The following is a 22,878-nucleotide window of genomic DNA, read 5'->3' on the forward strand; positions in this document are numbered from 1 at the left end:
GTCATGACGTCAGCCGCGCATGCGCGGGTTGGAGCCGGCCAATCTGCGCATGCGCGGCTGACGTCACAGAGGCGCGTCCGTCGCGTCATTCTCGGCGCGCCGCCTTGACGCAAGCGTCAAGGCCCGGCTGCCGAGAATAACGGACCGCCGCTCCTAGCCCCCCTGGTGGGGGTGAATACCGTGAGAGGAGCGGCCTCCCAGGCCGTCGTGAAACTCGTCCGAGTTCACAACGGCCTTCTCGATTTTTCCCGGGAGCGGAGAATTCCACCCAATAATTCTCAGACTAATAATAATTTATCCTGAAGCCTTTTTAATTAGAACACAGTCCCAAGTGGAAGGTAGCCTCACTGGTCACTGTAGTCATCCAAATCTTAGATTACGGTAGTACTTGGATGCAAGTGAGTCAAAAACCTTACAATAATGAAACAAAACTCATTACTACAAGGGCTAATTTAAATAACATTTCTATTGTCAGTACATGCCCAAGAATTGTGAAAAGAATTATGATGGCTGGGCACCATTGTGGGTGATTTCCAAAAAAGATGGTTGCGGTTACATTCTGGCATTCTAATATCCAATATTCCTTCAAGATATGCCTAGAGTTGAAAGTTTAGTTGCTTGAAGCCAAATGGGAAGGCAGACCAAGCAGGATGTGAAACGCCTGTCCGTTCCCTACTAGTCAGATTAGGTTAAAATTAATCCCAAAGCATCAGAATTGCAATCACAAAGAAAAGCAAAACATTTCTAAAAATGGCTTTTTAGTCTTTTTTAATTTCAAAAGAAAAGAAAATCATTCGTCTAAAGTTTAGACTCTAAACCATTAAAACAGTCATCTACAAGCTTTGCATAAATCTTAAGACAATGGATGGCACCTTGAATGGTGCAACACCCCCTCAGTACTCAGTGGATGTGTCAGTCAGGTTTATGAGTCAAACCTTCTGACTCAGATGCAAGAGTGGTTGAATTGAACCAACTGCTTGCAAGTGGCAATGCATTCCCATCCCATGGGATTCCCACAATCAATCTAATTACATTACATCTATGAGATTCCAGACTGCTGAGTGTTCTTCAACTCACAATGATAACCAGGCAACAGGATTTGAGGGTTAGAATGAGAATAGAGTAATTTCAAATTGCATGCCCACTTTAGTTGGATCCAATTGTTCATAGCATTTTCTAGCTTTTGCTGTGAGAATGAGAGCAGGAACCAACAGCTTTGTGAAGAACAAGAAGGAAATCCCCACCCAGAAGCATCTTATGTTGTAAGATGTGTTTTTGATTGTTGGAGAAAATGATAATTGAAAACTCTTTGGTTTTAAATTTGATCACTCTAAGCCTGTTTGCTGCTTTTGCATTTATCATCAGCTTTTATATATTTTCCTTCTCAAGAAACAATTGTTATATTATGTGAACTTCTGAATGCTTTTACATTGCAGCTTGCAGGATATGAGCCGATGCTCTCCATCACAGAGAAATCCAACCCTATAACATGCACAATAGACAAATCAGATTCTGTTCAGATTGTACAACTTTTAAAAGAATGTGATGCAGAAATATTTCAGAAGGAGGATAACAGGGTTACCAATTATAAGGTACAGTGAGTTCCCATACCAACTAACTGTTTTAATTATGTTTAAATAGACTCGGCTAGTCAATTGGAAATTCAAAATGGATATGTAATTAGCTGCTTAACATACAGATTGGGTTGAATTTCCTCATGAATTAAACTGAAAACAAATGACATTCACACTGTGCAGGCTTTCCAACTTGAGTGAAAACACGGCTTTCCCACTCATGCCCACTTTCCACTCCCTAGTGGACGAGGACTGAGTTGTTTAAGTGGCCATTAATTTGCCACATACATGTCTCAATAGACCTAAGGATGGGCAGGCTAGTGGGCGCCCTACCCACCCCTTATATTATGGAGTCTAAGGGCAGCACGGTGGCCTAGTGGTTAGCACAACCGCCTCACGGCGCTGAGGTCCCAGGTTCGATCCCGGCTCTGGGTCACTGTCTGTGTGGAGTTTGCACATTCTCCCCGTGTCTGCGTGGGTTTCGCCCCCACAACCCAAAAATGTGCAGGGTAGGTGGATTGGCCACGCTAAATTGCCCCTTAATTGAAAAAAATAATTGGGTAATCTAAATTTATAAAAAAAAAATATTATGGAGTCTGGGTCGAAAATATGACCACCTGTCATATTTTATGTACCCCACCCCCACTGAAATCATTCCCAATGTGGGGTGGGGGCATAAAATCCAGCGCATTCTCTGGATCTTCAAATATTAATAGATCCATACCTGACAATAAAATTGCTGTCGGCAACAATAATGCAGCAAATCCAATTGTTTTCGTCCACACTAGTTTTCCTTAAATCAACTTTTATAACACACAAGTAACTAATCAATATACCTTTTGTTTCATTGGCAGACACTGTACAGTGAATCTATTTTAAGAACAATGGTTGACACTTCCAAACAAGTTCAAGAACTGTTGAAGGTACGTGTCCTTGAGCAGGCAAGTTACAATTTTGACAATGGTGAACTATATTCATGGCATTGGGGAAAATTTCATAGAAGTTGCTTGAGTAGCTGAACGCTTTGAGATAAATTTTACAATTTAACATTGAATGCTGAGCTTTGCACAAAGGGAAGCAGTTTCAGAGATAATTTCACCCTACTCACAGAGTGCATATTTTTCTGTCCCATGTTTTTTTTAGAAATTATTTTATTGAAGCATTTGTAATTTTCACAATTTAACATATTGACATTTCTAAAACAACGGCGCAGGTCAACGCACAAAATACCCCCTAAAATAACAACAAACAATAAACCACGTACCTCACATCTCCCCGCCTATCCCCAAATACTCGGATACTAAATCCCCTGTCCTGATTTAACATTACCCTGCCTCCTATTTTCCTCCCAACGCCACCCTTTTTCCCTTTTCCCTGACATTCAGTTTTTGTTACAGAAATCGATGAACAGCTGCCAACTCCGGCCGAATCTCTGTATTGATCCTTTGAGAGCGAACTTGATTTTCTCCAGACTGAGAAACTCTACCATATCGCTGACCCACACTCCTTTGGCGAAATTCTCCGACCCCCCGCAGGGTCGGAGAATCGCCCGGGGCCGGAGTAAATCCCGCCCCCGCAGTGGCTGGAATTCTCCGCCACCCGGGAATTGGCGGGGGCGGGAATCACGCCCCGCCGATCGGCGAGGCCCCTGTGGCGATTCTCCGGCCCACGATGGGCCGAAGTCCCACCGCTGGGAGGCCTCTCCCGCTGCTGTGGTTTGAACCACATCTGGTGGCGGCGGCGCAAGCGGGCCCCCGGGGTCCTGGGGGGGGCGCGGGGCGATCGGACCCCGGGGTGTGCCCCCACAGTGGCCAGGCCCGCGATCAGGGCCCACCGATCGGCGGGCGGGCCAGTGCTGTGGGGGCACTCTTTTTCTTCTGCCGCCGCCACGGCCCACACCATGGCGGAGGCGGAAGAGAATCCCCCAGCGTGCATGCGCCGGTGGTGACGTCAGCGGCAGCTGACGCATCGGCACACGCGCGAACCGGCAAAGGCCTTTTGGCCAGCCCCGGTGCCGGGCGGCGGGCGTTAAAGGCCGTTGATGCCGGTTTTGGTGCCAGTCGGTGTGATGCCAACCGCTCCGGCGCGGGCCTAGCCCCTCAATGTGAGAGCTTGGCCCCTAAAGGTGCGGAGAATTCCACACCTTTTGGGAGTCCCGACGCCGGAGTGGTTGGCGCCACTCCGCTACGCCGGGACCCCCCACCCTGCCGGGTAGGGGAGAATTTCGCCCCTGATGTCAGAGCCTCCGAGTCCCTCCATCTCAGTAAGATCCGTCTCTGGGCTACCAGGGAGGAGAAGGACAGTATATCGGCCTCCCTTCCCCCTTTGCCCCCGGATCTTCCGACACCCCAAATATTGCTAATTCTGCAATCGGAGTTACCCTACCTTCCAGGACTTCTGACATAATATCCGCAAATCCCTGCCAGAATTCCCTCAGTTTCGGACATGCCCAAAACATATGAACACGGTTGGCCGGGCTACCCCCACACCACCCACATCTGTCCTCCACCTCCTCGAAGAACCTACTCATCCGGGCTTCCGTCATGTGGGCCCTGTGGACTATCTTGAACTGAATCAAGCTAAGTCTAGCACAGGACGAGGAAGTATTTACCCCTTTCAAGGCTTTTTCCCACAGTTCAATTTCCAGCTCCCCTCCTAGCTCTTCTTCCCACTTCCTCTTCACCTCTCTGATAGGGACCCCTTCTCACTCTAACAATTCCCTGTCTATGTCTGAAACCTTCCCACCTCTAACCCCTGTTTTTGACAGCGCTTTATCCTGTAGTCCCCTCAGGGGGAGGCGAGGAAAGCTTGGGACCTGCCTCCCTACAAAGTCCTGCACTTGAAGATACCGAAACCCATTCCCACTCGGCAAATCAAACTCCTCCTGTAATGTCTCCAAGGTTGGAAAACCCACCTGGATGAATAGATTCCCAAACCTCTCAATCCCTGCCCGCTACCATACCTCAAAGCCCCCATCAAGCCCTCCACCACCCCCCCCCCCCCCCCCCCCCCCCCCTCCTGCCGGGACACACCGGTGATTGTCACAGATCGGTGATCCTCCAGATCCTCCAGTCTCACATGCTGCCTCCATTGCCCCCACACCCTCAGGGCTGCCACCACCACAGGACCTGTGGAGTACCGAGCCGGCGAAAATGGCAGGGGCGCCGTCAGTAAAGCCTCCAGTCTCGTACCATTGCAGGATGCTGCCTCCATCCGCTCCCAGACCGACCCCTCCCCCACTACCCACTTCCTGACCATCAACATGTTGGCAGCCCAGTCATAGCTAATAAAGCTCAGGAGAGCCAATTCCCCTTCCCCGCGGGCCTGTTCCAGGAGTGCCCTCTTTACTCTCGGGGTTTTACCCGCCCATATAAACCTCCATATTGCCGCATTCACGCTTCTGAAAAAAGCCTTTGGGACATAAATCGGGAGACACTGAAAAAAGAAAAGCAGTCTCGGAAAGACCGTCATCTTCACCGTCTGAACCCTCCCCGCCAGTGCAGTGGGAGTATGTCCTATCTACAAAAATCCCTTCTCATTTGATCCAATGCTTTGCCCAAATTTAACTTGAGAAGCTGCCCCCAATCCTTGGCCACTTGAATCCCCAGATACCTAAAACTCTTCCCAACCACTTTAAAAGGTAGCTCCTTCAGCCTCCTTTCCTGCCCCGTGCCTGAATCACGAACATCTCGCTCTTTCCCATATTTAACTTATAGCCTGAAAATTGCCCAAATTCTCCTGACACCTCCATGACTTCGGTCATCCCCCCCCCACCGGGTCTGTGATATAAAGCAGCAAATCGTCCGCATAGAGAGACACTCTGTGTTCCACCCCCCACCCCCCCCCCCCCCCCCCCCCCCCCCCCCCCCCCCCCCCACTATACCCCTCCAGGTATTCACTACTCTCAGAGCCATTGCTAAGGGTTCTATGGCCATGGGAAACAGCAATGGGGAGAGTGGGCATCCCTGCCTTGTCCCCTGACATAGACTAAAGTATTCCAACCGAATTTGGTTAGTTCTTACGTTTACCACCGGAGCCTGGTACAATAACCGGACCCACTCCTCAAATCGCTGCCCAAACCCAAACCTGCCTAAAATATACCATAGATACTTCCACTCCACCTGGTCAAAAGCCTCCTCCGTGTCCATGGCAACTACCACCTCAGCCTCGCTCCCCTCCACTGGCATCATAATTACATTAAGAAGCCATCTAATGCTGGATGTTAAATGCCTGCCCTTTACAAATCCTGTCTGATCCTCCCCAATTATCTCCGGGACACAATCCTCTATTCGGTGGCCAGGATCTTTGCCAATAATTTGGCATCTACATTCAAGAGGGAGATTGGCCTGTATGATCCACAGCTCTCCGAATCCTTGCCAAGCTTCAGGATGAGAGAAATTGATGCCTGTGATAACATTGGGGGGAGTACTCCCAGCTCCTTGTACACGTTAAAAGCCTTAACCAGGAGCGGCCCCAGTAACCCAGAGAACTTCTTCTAAAATTCTACAGGTAATCCATCAAGTCCCAGGGCTTTACCCGATTGCATCGCCCCCAGTCCACCTATCACCTCCCCAAGCCCAATCGGGCCCCCCAGGGCCTCCACCAGCTCCTCATTTACCTTCGGGAACTCTAGCCTCCCCAGGAATTGATTCATGCCCTCCTCCCCATCCGGGGGTTCCGACTCGTATAGCTGGCTATAAAATTTCCAGAACACTTCATTCACCGCCCCCGGGTCCATCACCGTCTTCCCCCTCAAATCCTTTATTTTCCCTATTTCTCTCGCCGCCTCCAGTTTCCTCAGCTGATGCGCCAGCATCCTGCTAGCTTTTTCCCTATGTTCATATATTGTCCCTTTTAGGAGTTTGAAAGGAGCCCAAACTCCATTTGAAGTCTCTGACGCTCCTTCAGGAGCTCTTCATTTGGAGACTCTGAAAATCTCCTGTCCACCTGTAAGATTTCTCCTACCAACCTGTCCAGCTCCGACTGCTCAGTTTTATCCCTGTGGGCTCGAATCGAAATACATTCCCCTCTAATAACCGCTTTCAGTGCCTCCCAGACCACCCCAGCTGCAGTCTCACCCATGTCATTGATCTTTATGTACCCCCGAGTGGCCTTTCTCACTCGCTCACAGATCTTCTCATCCGCTAACAGCCCTGTATCTAGTCTCCACTATGGGGCTGGGGCATTCCCGTGCCTGCCCGTAGGTCTATCCAGTGTGGTGCATGATGTGAGAGCACAATTGCTGAGTACTCAGTGTCCTCAACCCCTGCTAACAGTGTTTTATCTAGCACAAAGAAATCTATCCTGGAGTACGCCTTATGTACATGGGAGTAGAATGAATATTCCCTGCTCCTTGGTCTCTCAAATCTCCATGGATCCACTCCTCCCATGCGCTCCATGAACCCCCGCAGTTCCTTTGCCATTGCTGATAGCTTCCCCGACCTAGCACTCGACCGGTCCAACCTCGGGTCCAGGACCGTATTAAAGTCACCCCCCCATGTTCAGCTGGTGCGAGTCAAGGTCTGGGATCTTCCCCAGCACCTTCATGACAAACGCGACATCATCCCAGTTTGGAGCATATATATTCACCAGCACCACTGCCATTCCCTCTAGCTTCCCACTAACCATAATAAATCTGCCTCCCGGGTCTACCTCTATCCTCCCCACCTCGAATGTCACCCTTTTATTAATGATGATAGCCACCCCCCTTGTTTTAAAGTCCAGTCCTGAATGAAACACTTGCCTGACCCATCCCTTTTTAAAATTTAATTAGGTCTCCCAGCTTCAAGTGTGTCTCCTGTAATATGGCCACGTCCACTTTTAACTGTCTCAGGTGTGCGAACACACAAGCTCTCTTAACTGGCCCATTCAGTCCACGAACATTCCATGTAACCAGTCTTGCCGGGGGGTCTTTTGCCCCCCCTCCCCTGTCGCTCAACCATGACCTTTCCTAGGCCAGCTCCTAGCCCGGGTTCCGCACCTCACTTGATCCGCCCCTCGGCGGCGACTGCCATTTGATCTGCATCTCCAGTCTCCTAACTGTCCCTTATCTGTCAGCAGTACCCCCCTCCCGCCCCCCCCTCCCCCCCACTTCATCTTTCCTCAGATCTCCCCCCTCTTTATTCCCATGAACCAGCGATCCAGCTCGCTCAGCATCTCCTACCCTCTGGCGTCAAAAAACCTGCCGACTGCCAGATTCTATCACACCTAGCAATAACACAAGCACTCAACATAGTAACAACAATCCCAAAAAGCAAACCATCCCCCAACGCGCAGGGAACGAGACAAACCCCTCCCCCTTTAACCGATTCTAATCAGTCCCATCACCTTCAAACAAAATCAAACATAATAGAAGAAGCTTCAAGCAGCTTAAGCAAAATTATGCCTGCAAGAATCAACCATCTTTCAAACAGAAAGGAAAACACCCCGTCACAACTTAAAAGTATCATACATAAAGCAATAAATCAAAACCAAATTACACAAGAAGAGGAAAACAAAAAAAAACCCTTTTCTTCCCGAACATCGCAACTTAACTCACAGAATTTAAAGACTAAAATTTTAAACAAGACAAAGCAAAATACAGAACCATTTTTCTCTCCTCCCCGCCACCCTGTCCCTTCCACCAAACTCAGACCACCACAGTTTGAGTTTAAAAGTCGTCAAACCAGTTTGCCATATTCTATCCCTCCCGCTTTGGCCGATTCTTATCAGTCCCTTCACGTTCAAACAGAATCAAACACAAAAGAAGAAGCTTCAAGTAGCTTCAGCAAAATTATGCATGCAAGAATCAACCATCTTTCTTACAGAAAATAACACACCCCATCGCAACTTTAAAGTTATTTCCTCTGTCATCTAGTACATAAAGCAAAAAATTAAAATTAAATTACACAAGAGAGAAGAGAAAAGAGAATATTTGTTTTTAAACAAAGTACCAAAACTCTTTTCTTCCCAAACATCGCAACTTAACTCACAGCATTAAAAGACTGAAATTTTAAACAAGACAAAGCAAAACATAGAACAATTTTTCTCTCCTCCCCGCCACTCCATCCCTTCCCCCAAACTTAGCCCACTCAGAATTTAAAAGTCCTTAAGCCAGATTATTGTTTTTCATAAAAGTAGCCACCTCTTCCGGAATATTAAAGTACAGCTCCCAATTCTCACAGGTCACCCAAAGGCACGCCGGGTATAACAGTCTAATGTCTTTCGCAAACAGGGTCGCCTTAACTTTGTTGAAACTAGCTCTCCTCTTTACGAGTTCTGGTCCCCAGTCTTGGTACACCCGGATCTCTGATTCTTCCCACATGTACCGTTTTGTCTGCCTGGCCCACTTCATGATACACTCCTTGTTGAGGAATCGATGTAGCCTCACCACCATGGCCCTCGGACGCTCACTACCCTGGGGCCTATGTATGAGCACCCAATGTGCCCGGTCCACCTCTAGCGGCTTGCCAAACACATCGGCCCCGACCATCTCCTGCAACATCTTCCCCACATATGTACCCACATCTGATCCCTCCTTTCCCTCTGGCAGCCCGACAATTTGGATATTTTGCCTGCGAAACTGGTTCTCCAAGTCATCTACTTTATCTAGCAGTCGTTTATGGCTGTCTTGTAGTATGCTAATTTCTAAAGCCATTGCAGTGGACTCCTCCTCTCGTTCAGTCGCCAGCTCCTGCAACTTTAAAATCTCCTGTCGCTGGGTCGTCATTTTCTCCTCCACCTGGTCAACCACCTCCTTAATCAAGACTGTCATCTGGGTTACGTCTTCTGTGCACTCCTTGCGATGCCGGGCGAACCTCTCATCCAGGTACTCGACCCATTGCTCCATCGGCCAGTGAACTGGTGTGGACATGCTTTGTGTTGTTACCATTGAGCTCGATGACCTCTGATTCTTGTCTTCACTCATCTTTTTGTTTCTCCTTTCTCGACTCTTATTTGGACACGATTCTATAAATTGAGGATCACCCTTTTCCCCTCCCTTCAATCAACTTATATTGAGAATTTTTCTGAAAAATCCGGCTTGAACACAGTTAAAAAAAAACTAAGTGCGAGAGCCACCGGACATCCTTGTGTCCCATGTTTAATGCATGATAATGTGGACTGCCTCTGTATTCACGTCGCCAATATGTGTTTCTGTTATGCTCTAAATCATGAAATACATTCAGTTTCTATTGAATAAAAAAGGAAGTTATATTCTTAAGTCCCTTTGTCAGTTGTGTCTCTAGTGGAGGAAGCAAGTTAGGGTTCGCTGCTTCCTGACGAAAGAGGAAGAAGAAAATGGAGCACCAATTGAACTCCATTCTGGCAGACAGAAATCGGGCATTCACAGTAAAACTGTATGGTGCTGGTCAATGTAGAAGTATCATAAAAAATATAAATATATAATCAAAATGTTAAATAAATAAATGTGCAAACAGTAAACTTGACATTATTTTGCAGTTTGTCCAGTATAAGTTGTTAAGTTGGCACATATTTTGGAAGTTTATTATTGAGCTGAGTTTTTATAAGAAGTAGGAGCAGGAGTAGGCAATTCATCCCCTTGAGCCTGCACCGCTATAAATATGACCATGCCAAATCTCATCTTGACTTCATCGCCACCTTCCGAGCCACCCCCCTATAAACCTTCAACCTACTGCTAATTAAAAACCTCCCTATTTGTTTAGTGTTCCGGAGTCCACTGAATTCTGGGGTAGAGAATTCCACAGGTTCACAAACCTTTCAGTGAAGTAATGCCCCCTCATTTCTGCTTTAAATCTGCCACCCCTTAGCTGAGAACTATGGCTTCTCATTCTAGAATGTCCAACAAGAGGAAAGATTTGCTCAATGCTGTCAATGCTGTCAGCATCTTATCGACCTTAATTTGATCTCCTCTCATTCTTCTAAATCTTGAGTATAGGCCTAAAATGCTCAATCTCTCTTCATAATACAAGTCCTTCAACCCTCGAATCATGCCTGTACCATGTCTAATACATTTATGTCCTTCCTCAAGTAAGGGGACCAAACCTGTGTACCATACTCCAGATACAGTCTCACCAATGCCCTCTGTAGCTGCAACAGAACTTCCCTATTTCTATATTCTATTCCATTAGCAATGAATGCCAAAATTCCATTTGCCTTTCTTATTACCTACTTCACCTTTATACTAACGTTCTGTGATTCATGCACGAGAACACCAAGATCCCTCTGCACCAAAGCATTTCAAACCTTCTCTTGATTTAAAAAATGAGTTGCCTTTTATTTCTCCAACTAAAATGGATAATCTCACACTTATCCACGTTAAATTCCACCTGCCAGATTTTGGCTCGCTAACCTAGCCTGTCCATATCCATTTATAAATTTCTTATTTCCTCAGTGCAACTTGCTTTCCCACCTATTTTAGCATCATCTGCAAATGTGGCTAACTACATTTTATTCCTGCTTCCAAGTCATTAATATAGATTGTAAATAGTTGGGGCTCGAGGACCGAACCCTGTGGCACACCTTACAGCTTGCCAACCAGAAAAAGACCCATTTATCCCCACTCTCTGCTTTTTATTGGTTAGCCAATCATCTAACAAAGCTAATCTATCAACCCTGTGGGATCTTACCCTGTGTATTAACCTTTTGTGCGACCCCTTATTAAATACCTTCTGAAAGTCCAATACATCAACAGGACCCCCATTGTCCACTTTTCTTGTCACAGCTTCAAAGAATTCTAAAAAATTATTCAAACACGATTTACCCTTCATAAAACAAGACAGGCTCTGATGGATTAGATTTTGACTTTCCAAATGTCCGGTTATTACTTCCTTAACAATTGATTCCAACAATTTCCCAGTGACAGACATTAAACTAACTGGTCTATACTTTCCTAATTTCTACCTTTCTCCCTTTTTGAACAGGGCCTTACATTAGCATTTCCCCACAACAGTTATCCCTTACTTATTGAGAAGCATACTGCAAATAATTATTTAAAAATAGTATCATTCTGGCATTACAGTGTTGTCTTAGTGCTTGGGGAAAAATGATCGATGTTTACAGAGCTATGCCTCAATGCAGTTTGTGAATGTGACAATTGTCCATACTTTTACTCGAGTGGCCTGGGTTAAATGATTTTAAGTTTTACGATTTGGGGTATTTGCCAACACTAAAAGTGATTGAGTTATTTTTAATACAAATGTTATGGCAATATTCCCAGGATCCTGAAGACAATCTCATTGTGCTAAGTGGATGTGGGACTTCAGGAAGATTAGCATTTCTGCTTGCAGTACGTATGATTTATCTTTTTTTAACCACTCCAGTTAACTTTGTTTCTGGTCATTTGTATAAACCCAGTTTGCCCTCCAGTGGATTAGTGGGCGGCACAGTGGCACGGTGGTTAGCAATGCTGCCTCACAGCGCCAGGGACCCGGGTTCAATTCCGGCCTCGCGTGACTGTCTGTGTGGAGTATGCACATTCTCCCTGTGTCTGCGTGGGTATCCTCTAAGTGCTCCGGCTTAATCCCACAGTCCAAAGATGTGCAAGTTAGGTGGATTGGCCATGCTAAATTGTGCTTTAATGTCCAGGAATGTGCAGGTTGGGTGGGATTGTGGGGATAGGGTGGGGGAGTGGGCCTAGATACAGTGCTGTTTCAGAGGGTCAGTGCAGACTTGATGGGCAGAATGGCGTCCTTCTGCACTGTCGGGATCCTATGGTTCTACGGTTCTATTATTGATACGGTTTCAACTGATAGGTCCACAGGAACATAAGAATGTATAGAACATAAAACTGACTACTCTATACAGCAGGTTAATCATTCATTTTTTAGGTGTAGTTTTATTTTAATTTTAATAATTTAGATGCTAGTTTTTGACCCATTGTTAGATTAATGTAACACTCTGTTCCCCATTCTGTGATCCATTCCTGCTTTCCCAGTTAGCTTCTTTTAAGTATGTGACTAGCTGGGAAGGTTTTCTCAGCTCACAGAGGACATTACTGCCAACCCCTGATATTATCATTAATACTGCTTTATTGATTAAGTGAAAAATGACAAATTAGGAAATATACAAGAAGAATGCAGCAGGTACAGAATTAGTGAGCACCATCATAGGGCCAATAAAACAGAGAACAACTCTGCCTACTGCTTTCGGTCTTGTTGTGTCGAGTCTGACTGAGCTGACACTAAAAAGAACATGGGCTCAGCTTTATCATTGTAAATATATAAGACTGCTTAAAAATGGGTACAGCTGCTTAGTAAATAAATTATGTAAAAGGAAATTATCACCAGCCTTTACCATTAGTTGAGATATTGGGTGCGATCTAACCAAATTCATTCTAAGCATGGTGGCGAGTGGGAATCTCCGGGTGTTTCCTGGCGGCCTACCTGGCGAGGCTGTCACCGATACCTAACATTAATTATGCCACTTAATGATGTCCCAAGGGCTTTACGCTGCAAATGACTGTCCCGCCAGCTGATTCACTGGGTCCACACCTGGCATCTATCCGCTAACGAGGGGGAGCAGCACTTAAACCGATCCCGCAGAACAAACCCCAGAAAGCACGCAGCCATGTCACCATGCAGACCAGCTCCGCGATTCGGGGATGCCGACCTGGCCAAGCTCATTGTCGAGACGAGGAGGAACATCCCATTCCCCCGAGGGGGTTGGAGGGTCAGCCACAGGTCAGTCAGTGCCACCTGGGAGGTAGTGGCAACAGCCGTCAGCTCGGGGAGTGTCACCAGGAGGAACACCGCCCAGTGCTGCAAGAAACTCAACGACCTCCACGGGACTGCACAGGAGAGTTGCCATCGGCCCCCTGGCACTGGTCCCTCCTGCCCTCCCCGGAGCCCCCCCACTCCCTCCCTGTTCCTGGAACCCAACTCCACCCCCTCCTTGGTTAATGGACCCGAGGCCCTGTATCCCAGACACCTGTTGGAATTGTTACCTGGACCGAGTGCTGGTCGCCTCCCTGATCCAACACACCCACCCTCTGTCACGGGAATGTCCCCAGTGCTGTGGCCCAGCACTTGGGTGTTTGAATGTTGGTTGCTGCCTCTGTGGTGTGGGTGCCTCCGGGGTTCAGGAAAAGTGTCTGTGCCTCACAGTCTGATTGGGATACCAGGCAGTAAGAGCCGCCTGTGTTATGGCACGTGTACCCATGGGAATTCACTTGGGAGCTGTGATGTGCTCACATTACGGGAATTGTCAATTCCCCATTCGCAATAGCCTTCAGCTGTGCAGACAGTGGTCTTCACCATATTACCCTGGAGGGGGATCTGACACGGGGGTGTTCAATGGGACAGACAGACAGCAGCCGGAGCTCCCCTCATTGTGGGTATATATGACCCGGGGGTGACAAGCCAGGCTACTGGATGCTGAATCACCTGTTTTCCCCCCCTCACCCAGTCCAGGGGTGACTCCCTCCACCAATGGCAGCCAACATCCCCCCCGCCCAACCGTGCGTTTCCCCCCACAGGGGCTCCCCCGCCCCGCTACACATTGGGGCAGTGTCCCCAGGGCCCCCAGGCTGACTGGACGATTTTGATGATGGCTACTCACCTCCCTGGATCCCCAGGGCAGCCATTACGCCGGTTTCACGTTTCTCAATGGATGTACTGCGTAGCGTCAGCATGATCGCTCGCTGGGGAGGCAGTTAGATCATGCGTGACCATTCGATAGGTGGTCTTTCCCATTAATGGTATTAGGTTTGGACTTAAATGGTGATTATTGGTTTCTCACCACGCCTCAGCCGAATGGGGGCATGTCAGGGATCTCACAGAGCTCAGTGCACAGGTGCATCCGCACCATCATCTGGGCCCTATACGCCCAGTCAGCACAATACATCCATTTCAATGTGAACCGAGCCCACCAGGATGCCTGGGCAGCAGGATTCGCTGCCATTGGCGAGACGCCCCGGTTCCGGGGTAATTGATGGGATACATGACACCCGACAAACACCCGCAGTTTGTAGGCCACCAACACAAACTGAAAGGGGTTCCAAATGGTGAATGTGCAGCTGGTGTGTGACCAGCAGATGCACTTCATACACATTTGCGGCCTGTACCCATCTTGGCTCACTGACATGTTCGAGACATCCCCTTCCCAGCTGGGGTGTTGCTCCTGGGCAACAGGGGCTATCCAACTGCAGTCGTGGCTCATGACAGCTATCTAGAGGCCATAGACAGATGCAGGGACCCGCTACAATAACGCCCATACAGCGACTAGGTCCATGATTGAGCTGTGCTTTGGCATCCTGGAGATGCAGTTCAGGTGCCTGGACCACACTGGAGGACCACACTGGAGAGCCACTCCAGTGTGACAATGGGAGGGTCGCCTACATCGTGGTGGCCTGCTGCGTCCCCCACAACATCGTGCAGCAGAGGGGAGACGTGCTGGAGGAGGAGGAGGATGAACGCCAGTCCTCGTCCGACGAGGAGGATACGGGGGAGGGCGAGGATTGGCAGGACACAGGGCCCAGGCAGGCTGCACAATGTGTGTACCAGAACCGATGCGCACAAGACACTCTGATCGCATCCAAGAGTGGGACTGGCAAAGCCCACCCCAAGCATTCGCCCATTCACCTCGTTCCCCATCGCACACCCTCTGCAGCCAGCGCAGACGAGCCGACTCCTCTCGCCAATCTGATAGAGTACTGAAGCAGGTTGTAATATTGTGCACAGGTGCTTAATGTGAATACATATATACAGATACGTGCTCTAGCCCTTAGCATCAAACTGTGCCCTGCATCGGAGGCGGAGGAAGCCTCGGTAGAGGAAATGGGAGGAGGGGCTGGGTGAGGAGCTGGACGAGGGCCTGTGGGCTGACGCCCTGGGCAGGGTCAATTCCTCCTCATCTTGCGGCAGGCTCAGCCTGATCCAGTTTAAAGGGTTACACAGGGCGTATATGACAGGGGCGAGGATGAGTAAATTTTTGGGGGCGGAGGACAGATGTGTGAGGTGTTCGGGAAGTCCAGCAATCCACGCCCATATGTTCTGGGCATGCCCGGCGCTTGCGGAGTTCTGGAAGGGCTTTGGAAAGGTCATGTCCAAGGTCTTGGACACTCGGGTAAAACCGAGTTGGGGGATAGCGTTATTTGGGGCATCGGAGGATCCGGGAGTGCAGGAATCGAAAGAGGCCGGAGTTCTGGCCTTTGCCTCCTTGGTAGCCCGAAGAAGGCTCTTGTTATCGTGGAGGGACACGAAGCCCCCAAGTGGGCTTGGATCAATGACATGGTGGGATTTCTTAGGTTGGAGAAGATAAAGTTTGCCTTGCGAGGGTCCTTGCAGGGGTTCTCCGCGCGGTGGAAACCGTTCCTTGACTTTCTCGCGGAACGTTAGGTGGAGGTCAGCAGCAGCAGCAACCCGGGGGTGGGGGCGCTTGCCCTATTTTGTTTTGAATTGGGTGTTAATTTGTTAAACTGTTTATCGTTTAGAGGGTTAAGTTGTTCTGTTTGGTTGGCATGTTGCCCTTTTCTCTTTGTATTATTTTCCTTCTTGGAGTGTTCTGTAAAACTTTTTGGAAAACTTTGAATAAATACATTTTTTTAAAACTGTGCCCTGCATCAGTGCCAACTTAGCTGGTGCCTACTTTTATGGCCTTACAGGCCCTTATGCTACATCTAGGTGGATCCCCAGATTGTACTTCAGGAGGCGGCCTGTGGTGATTCCCGCCCTGTGACCTGGGTCTCCTTTGGCAACCCTATTCTTTGGCGATCGGGCCTCGATGGGCCTGGCTGCTGCTCAGGTGTTCCAGGTATCACAGTGCCACACTCTTCTGCCCGCTGCCTACCAGATGCACCAGGGACAAGATGGAGGGATTCCGAGGTGCTGCGGCATTCCAGCACTTCCCCTGCGGGAATCACCGGCAGGAGCCCCATCTCTCAGCCACTGCCTGCTCTGACTGGGCCACGCTCAGGAGTGCTGCTGCAATGTCTAGGTGGCTCTCGCACGTGGCTGCTGTGAGAGGGCAGCCCTCTCTTGGTCCTTGGCTAGCGCCTGCACAAAATGCCCCAGGTCTGGGACATGCTGATCCACGGACGATACCCTTGCCTCCAAGACCACTAATGCAGAGGCCACCTGTGCAGTGGTTGCCTGGGTAGCAAACATGGTCGGCACCACCTCCTGCTGCTGCATGCGGTTGGACTCCTCCAACTGCACCTGCAGGTACTGGATCCTTGCTGACAGCCTCGATTGATCTGTCTATTCTAGAAGCCCGAAACCGATCTGGAAGGCATCTAGTCCCTGAGGTCGACTGGCCCTCCCTCTGTCCGCCCCCTCAGGTGTTCCTACCTCCACCTGCTGTAGCAGATCATGTGTGTGGTGTGCACCAGATAGTGTCCCAGGAGCATCTTGACTAAAGTGCCCAACTGAGGTGAGTGTCTCTGGGATGGTGGAAGGTTTTGGAGACAGCTGTGATAGGAAATCATTGTCATCCTCCGTCTCTGGCTCCAGGGTGTCCTGGGTCTCGGGTCTACGACTCGTGTCTGTGTCGGTGGCCTTGTCGTTTTTCGGCACAACAGGCTCTGTGTGTGGCTGTGGCTGGGGACACCAGATGGACCCACCCCATCACCAGCAGGTCCTACAAGACACAAGACAAGACGCATGATTACAATGTGGACCGGGTGGGGGTGGGTGTGAGGGTGAAGGTGTGTTGGGAAGGAGGGAGGGGTTGTGTTTGGGAGGGGGGAATAGGGGTGAGAGTGGAGCGGGGGCATGGGGGTGATGTGAGGGTAGTGTGGTCTGGGGTAAGGGTGGTGTGAAAGTGAGCACGGTGTGAAGGTGGTGGCAGGTGGTGGGGGGGATACAGGTGCCGTGGGAAACGGCAATTCATGCGGGGTCTCCCTTCCTTGCCTGGCGCCGAACTGCACCCCGGCGACTACCCTTTCTCCGGGCACGACCAGGGCCCTCTGCTTTGCCGCGGTGTGAGACCGCAAGTCCGGCGGTTCCCCTCCAGTCTTTTTCTGCTCTCGCCGGTTATGGGCGGTCATCTCTTGGGGGGGGCGGGTGCGGTGCAGAAACATAAAGTTGATTGTCCGATGCTGGCAGTCTAGGGAATGGGTAGCTGGTGGGTTCAGTGGCCAGAGCACCTGGCCATGATGGCCCATATGGGTGCTGGTATGTGGTGCAGGATGGGGGTTCAGCCTCCCTCCGGGTTGGGGAGGGGAGTAGGCTTACAGGTGTGTGGGACGAGGGTTATTGCCAGGGGCTGCCTCCTCGCCTTGGCTGTCTGAGGAGTTTGTGAAGTTTCTTTTGCTACTGCTGGCTGGTCCGCACAGTGTTGCTCATGGCGCTTATAACCTCTGCCACCTGCGCCCAAGCATGGCAAACGGCAGCAGCTGGCAACCTCCTTTCCATACCGGGGTGCAGGGTGGCCCATCTCCCCTCCACGACGTCCAGCAGGGTCACAAGCTCGGTGCCTGTAAAATGGAATGCTGCTATCCTTGCTGCACTCATTATGGCACAGTAGCACAGTGGTTAGCATTGTTGCTTCACAGCGCCAGGGTCCCAGGTTCAATGCTCACTTGGGTCACTGTCTGTGCGGAGTCTGCACGTTCTCCTTGTGTCTGCGTCGGTTCCCTCCAGGTGCTCCAGTTTCCTCCTACAAGTCCCGAAAGTCATGCTGTTAGGTAATTTAGACATTCTGAATTCTCAGTGTACCAAAGCAGGTGCCGGAATGTGGCGACTGGGGGATTTTCACAGTAACTTCATCGCAGTGTTAATGTAAGCCTACTTGGGACAGTAATAAAGATTATTATTATTATCCTGTTGGCTGGGATGGTGTATATGTGGGGAGTGAAGTGTGTATGTGTGGCGGCTGCTTGTCATCCTTCTGAGTGTGAATCGCGAACCCAGCGAATCCCGCACTTTCTCATTGCTGGCCCCTTACCGGTCGTTGAACTGATCCAGGTGCCGCACCAATTTTGCTGCTGTAGAACTTAAACCGGTCGTCAACACTTCGGGATTGATTCTCCGATTTTGAGGCTACGTCTGGAGGATGTGACTAGTTTTACGATGAAAAAGTCGGCGCTGTCCCCGCACCGATGCTCCGCCCGGTGGGGGGGGGGGGGGCTAGCAGCCGCGCCACGTAATACCCCCGGCATTCCCAACATAAATGGCCGGAGAATAGGCGGGTCCATGGCCGTGCATGCGCACAGCGGCGACTGCAGCGGTCACGCCGTACAGCATGGCGCCGGCCGCAAGCAGACCCGGCCTGCCAGATGGTGCCCCCCGTACCCCCATTCCTGGACCACTACCCCCAGCCCCCACCGAAGCCCCCCTGGCAGCAGAATGGCTCCCCCCCCCCCCCCCCCGACTGTGGCGGTGCTGGACACAGTCCGCAGCCACCACTCGAGCTGGATTAAACTCAGAGCACGTGTGTCCCACGCCGTCAGGAAGTCGGCCCATTGGGGGCGGAGCATTGGGGCCTGAGGCCATCCCAATGGCGTGCGGCGTACTCACCGATGATGCCATTTTGGATGGGGCGGAACAGGACCACCAGAAATCTGGTGTGGCAGGACGGAGGATGGTCATGGTCTTCTTCATTCCCTTTTACTCTCAATATTTTATTTATTGTCTCTTGCCTTATTATCCCCTGATTTTCTCTTTATTTCTGCAATTTTTCTTCCCCTTTTGAACTTCTTGCATGTTTTCAGCTGGAAGATTTCTATCCCCAACCAATGATCCCTAGAATCCATGATAAGATAATTGATGAGCATCCACTGAAATATTAACACTATGGGACAGATTTCAACTTTCACCACCAGTGCAAAACTGCCAGGAGCAGATCGGCTGCCCAATATATTAAAGTCAAAAGGAAGTAAAATTGGCCAGGGTTTAAAAAGGACGATAGATCCATCACTACAAGCTTTCTACCAAGCAGTGAAGTTTCACATTTTTCCCTAAAGCTTCTTTCTATTATAGTGTCAATGGAATAATGTATAAGAAAATCTGGAAAGAAAGTCCATCAGGTCAATTCAGGATCCTGCCATTCACATCTGCTTGAATGAGAATAGGGAAAATTAGTGCACGGCAAAGGGCTTGAAAGGAGAACAATGCGCTCAGAGCCGTTGTCTGTGGGATCGACTGGTGCAGGATCCTCACTGGGTGTGTGCCGTCCATTTCCTCATCTCTACAGAAACAGATGATGTCCTCCCCAGCGAGTGCGAGGGCATGCTCCTCCAAGGGAGTGAAGATCTTGATGTCAGGCACTCCTCCCCCAGTCTAGGACCTCTCCCTGTTGTTGTGCACGAGCTTGTCCTGCATAATGACAGAGAGTGTGAACAGAACGCAGGCCGAGACAGATGATGAGGATGCTTGACATGTGTGTGTAATGAGTGGCGCCCTGGACACGATGAGGGCAAGGGCTCGAAAGGATGTGATCCGAATGGAGGTGTGAAGCTGTGTGTGTGAGAGTGAGTGGTGATGTCCCTTGAGGGGGCAGTGTGTGAGATTAATGTGAACGTGTGATGGGTTGGTGAGTTCGTGGGTAAGAGTAATGGCATGATGGGCTTGTTCTGGTGGCACGGATGAGGGCATTCATCCTCTTTCTGCACTGAGGGTGAACTTCTTGCATGTGGAGTTGGCACTCATTGTCGTGGACGCCACCTCCCAAGCTGGAGTGGTGAGGTTGGCGGGCCTGCGGCCAAAACGAGACTAGAGGACATCGCGGTGGATCTCAACTGCATCCAGCGGATGGTCCAGGCAGGCATCATTGAACTAGTGGCAGCAGTCTCCTTTGGTTTTTGGGCCAACTCCTTACTATGCATCAGTCCTAATGTGTGCAATTACGTCTTAAATATGGCGCCCAGAGTGAAGCACTGAGGAGGTCACGCGGTGTGATCCGGAGGCTGTCCGCCAGTGTTCCAGCATGTTTCGCACGGATGAATATTTAATGAGCTCTGCAACGGATGATACGGTGCAAAAACTAACCATTGTGGCTGGCGGGAAACCTGCCATTTCACATGCCAGCCACCGCACTTCATTGCGCAAATTGGAAAATTACGCCTCAAGTCTTGATTTAAATAACCGATTGCAAATGCAGCATGTGAAGTCAGTGTTGGAGGAATGGGTGGAGGGATTGGCTTTGCATCACACTTGTTGGTCTTGAAAGCACTTGACTCTGTTCTCCTCAATCGTTTGAGTCTGTCAAAGTTGTTTTTTCCCCATGTGTTAGGATCCAGCTTGCAAGCTCTGAGGTTGGCTTTCAGATTGTCTTCAAATTTAATTTTGTGACGCTCTGTTGTTTAGATTTCACTGGCTGTAGATTACTGCAGGAATCCTTCATGTGAACCACATGACTGACCCAGCAAAGCTGAGCTCTGATGAGCATGCTTTCAATGCACTTTACAAGAGTTCAATGTTGGAGATTTTGTCCTGTCACTTGACATTGTGGCTAGTTCTCAGACAGCAAAGTCGGAATGCTTTTAGTTACTTTCTGCAATGCTGATTGGTTGTCCAAGTCTCACATCTAGAATGAACTGATATAAGGAGCACTGCCTGGTGGTATTTGATCTTTGTTCTAAGACAAACTCCATTTTGTTTTCCAAAGTCTGTGAGCAAGACTGACACATGCTGAGCTTACTTTTGCCAGGCAGTGGTTGTGTTTATTATCCAGCATGGAGTTATTGGAGAGAATGCTCCCAGGATAACTGAAAGGAGGAGGATGTTGTTGACAGTGACTGTGGAGTCTTGGAATGAGTGGACAGGGATCGGTTGATGCAAGGTCTCCATCTTGTTCAGACATATTGTCAAGACAAAGTGTTCTGAGGAGACGCCCAAACAATCAACAAGCAGTTGAATACATATCAGAGTGTGTGCTATGAACATAAACATAAGAATATAAGAACTAGGAGCAGGAGTAGGCCATCTGGCCCTTCGAGCCTGCTCCGCCATTCAATAAGATCATGGCTGATCTTTTGTGGACTCAGCTCCACTTTCCCACCCGAACACCTAAACCCTTTATTCCTTTATTCTTCAACAAACTATATATCTTTACCTTGAAAACATTTAATGAAGGAGTCTCAACTGCTCCACTGGGCAGGGAATTCCATAGATTGACAACCCTTTGGGTGAAGATGTTCCTGCTAAACTCAGTCCTAAATCTACTTCCCCTTATGAGCTCAGTCATCCCCAAACAAGAGTTCACTCAGCCGCTGTTCAATCACCTTTGTGCAAACCTTGACCTTTGCAAGTTGAAGACGTTCAATCTGTCCTGAAATTAATTGTAGTCCTGTGTCAAGCTCTTTGAGTGGGGACTGGAACAGAGGTGAGACGTATGTGCAAAATGGAGCTGGAGCCAATAAGTCTTTCTCGGTGTTACTGGTTGTGGGAAATAGCATCCCACTTTGCATCATGCTGGTCATCATTGAATGAACAAATGGCATTAATCATCACTTCAGTATATATCAGGACCAGAATAACCAGTCCTGATTTATGAGTATTTACACTGTGCAGTGTATATCAGAAACACAGTAACCAGTCCTGATTTATGGGTATTTACAGTGTGCAGTGTATATGTATATCAGGAACACAGTAACCAGTCCTGATTTATGGGTATTTACAGTGTGCAGTGTATATGTATATCAGGAACACAATAACCAGTCCTGATTTCTGGGTATTTACAGTGTGCAGTGTATTTGTATATCAGGGCCAGAGTAACCAGCCCTGATTTATGGGTATTTACAGTGTGCAGTGTATATGTATATCAGGGCCAGAGTAACCAGCCCTGATTTATGGGTATTTACAGTGTGCAGTGTATATGTATATCAGGACCAGAGTAACCAGTCCTGATTTATGAATATTTACAGTGTGCAGTGTATAGGGCAGCACGGCAGCATTGTGGATAGCACAATCGCTTCACAGCTCCAGGGTCCCAGGTTCGATTCCGGCTTGGGTCAATGTCTGTGTGGAGTCTGCACATCCTCCCCGTGTGTGCGTGGGTTTCCTCCGGGTGCTCCGGTTTCCTCCCACTGTCCAAAGATGTGCAGGTTAGGTGGATTGGCCATGATAAATTGCCCTTAGTGTTGGGTGGGGTTACTGGGTTATGGGGATAGGGTGGAGGTGTTGACCTCGGGTACGGTGCTCTTTCCAAGAGCCAGTGCAGACTCGATGGGCCGAGTGGCCTCCTTCTGCACTGTAAATTCTATGATATGTATATCAGGAACACAGTAACCAGTCCTGATTTATGAGTATTTACAGTGTGCAGTGTATATCTATATCAGGAACACAGTAACCAGTCCTGATTTATGAGTATTTATAGTATGCAGTGTGTTGGTATATCAGGAACACAGTAACCAGTCCTGATTTATGAGTATTTATAGTATGCAGTGTGTTGGTATATCAGGAACACA

General features: G+C 49.1%; 1 protein-coding gene across 3 annotated transcripts in view; it reads left to right on the plus strand.

Moving 5' to 3' along the window:
- The window catches only part of gckr (glucokinase (hexokinase 4) regulator), a 134,985-nt gene that overhangs the window by 30,623 nt on the left and 81,484 nt on the right, over window positions 1-22,878 (plus strand). For all 3 annotated transcript variants that reach the window (XM_038799951.1, XM_038799950.1, XM_038799952.1), the window contains 3 exons: window positions 1,437-1,592; window positions 2,429-2,497; window positions 11,752-11,820. In XM_038799951.1, coding sequence (XP_038655879.1) covers window positions 1,437-1,592; window positions 2,429-2,497; window positions 11,752-11,820 — 294 coding nt within the window. The remainder of the gene's footprint in view (window positions 1-1,436; window positions 1,593-2,428; window positions 2,498-11,751; window positions 11,821-22,878) is intronic.

This window comes from Scyliorhinus canicula, chromosome 6 (assembly GCF_902713615.1).
Source record: "Scyliorhinus canicula chromosome 6, sScyCan1.1, whole genome shotgun sequence".
Classification (NCBI taxonomy): domain Eukaryota; kingdom Metazoa; phylum Chordata; class Chondrichthyes; order Carcharhiniformes; family Scyliorhinidae; genus Scyliorhinus; species Scyliorhinus canicula.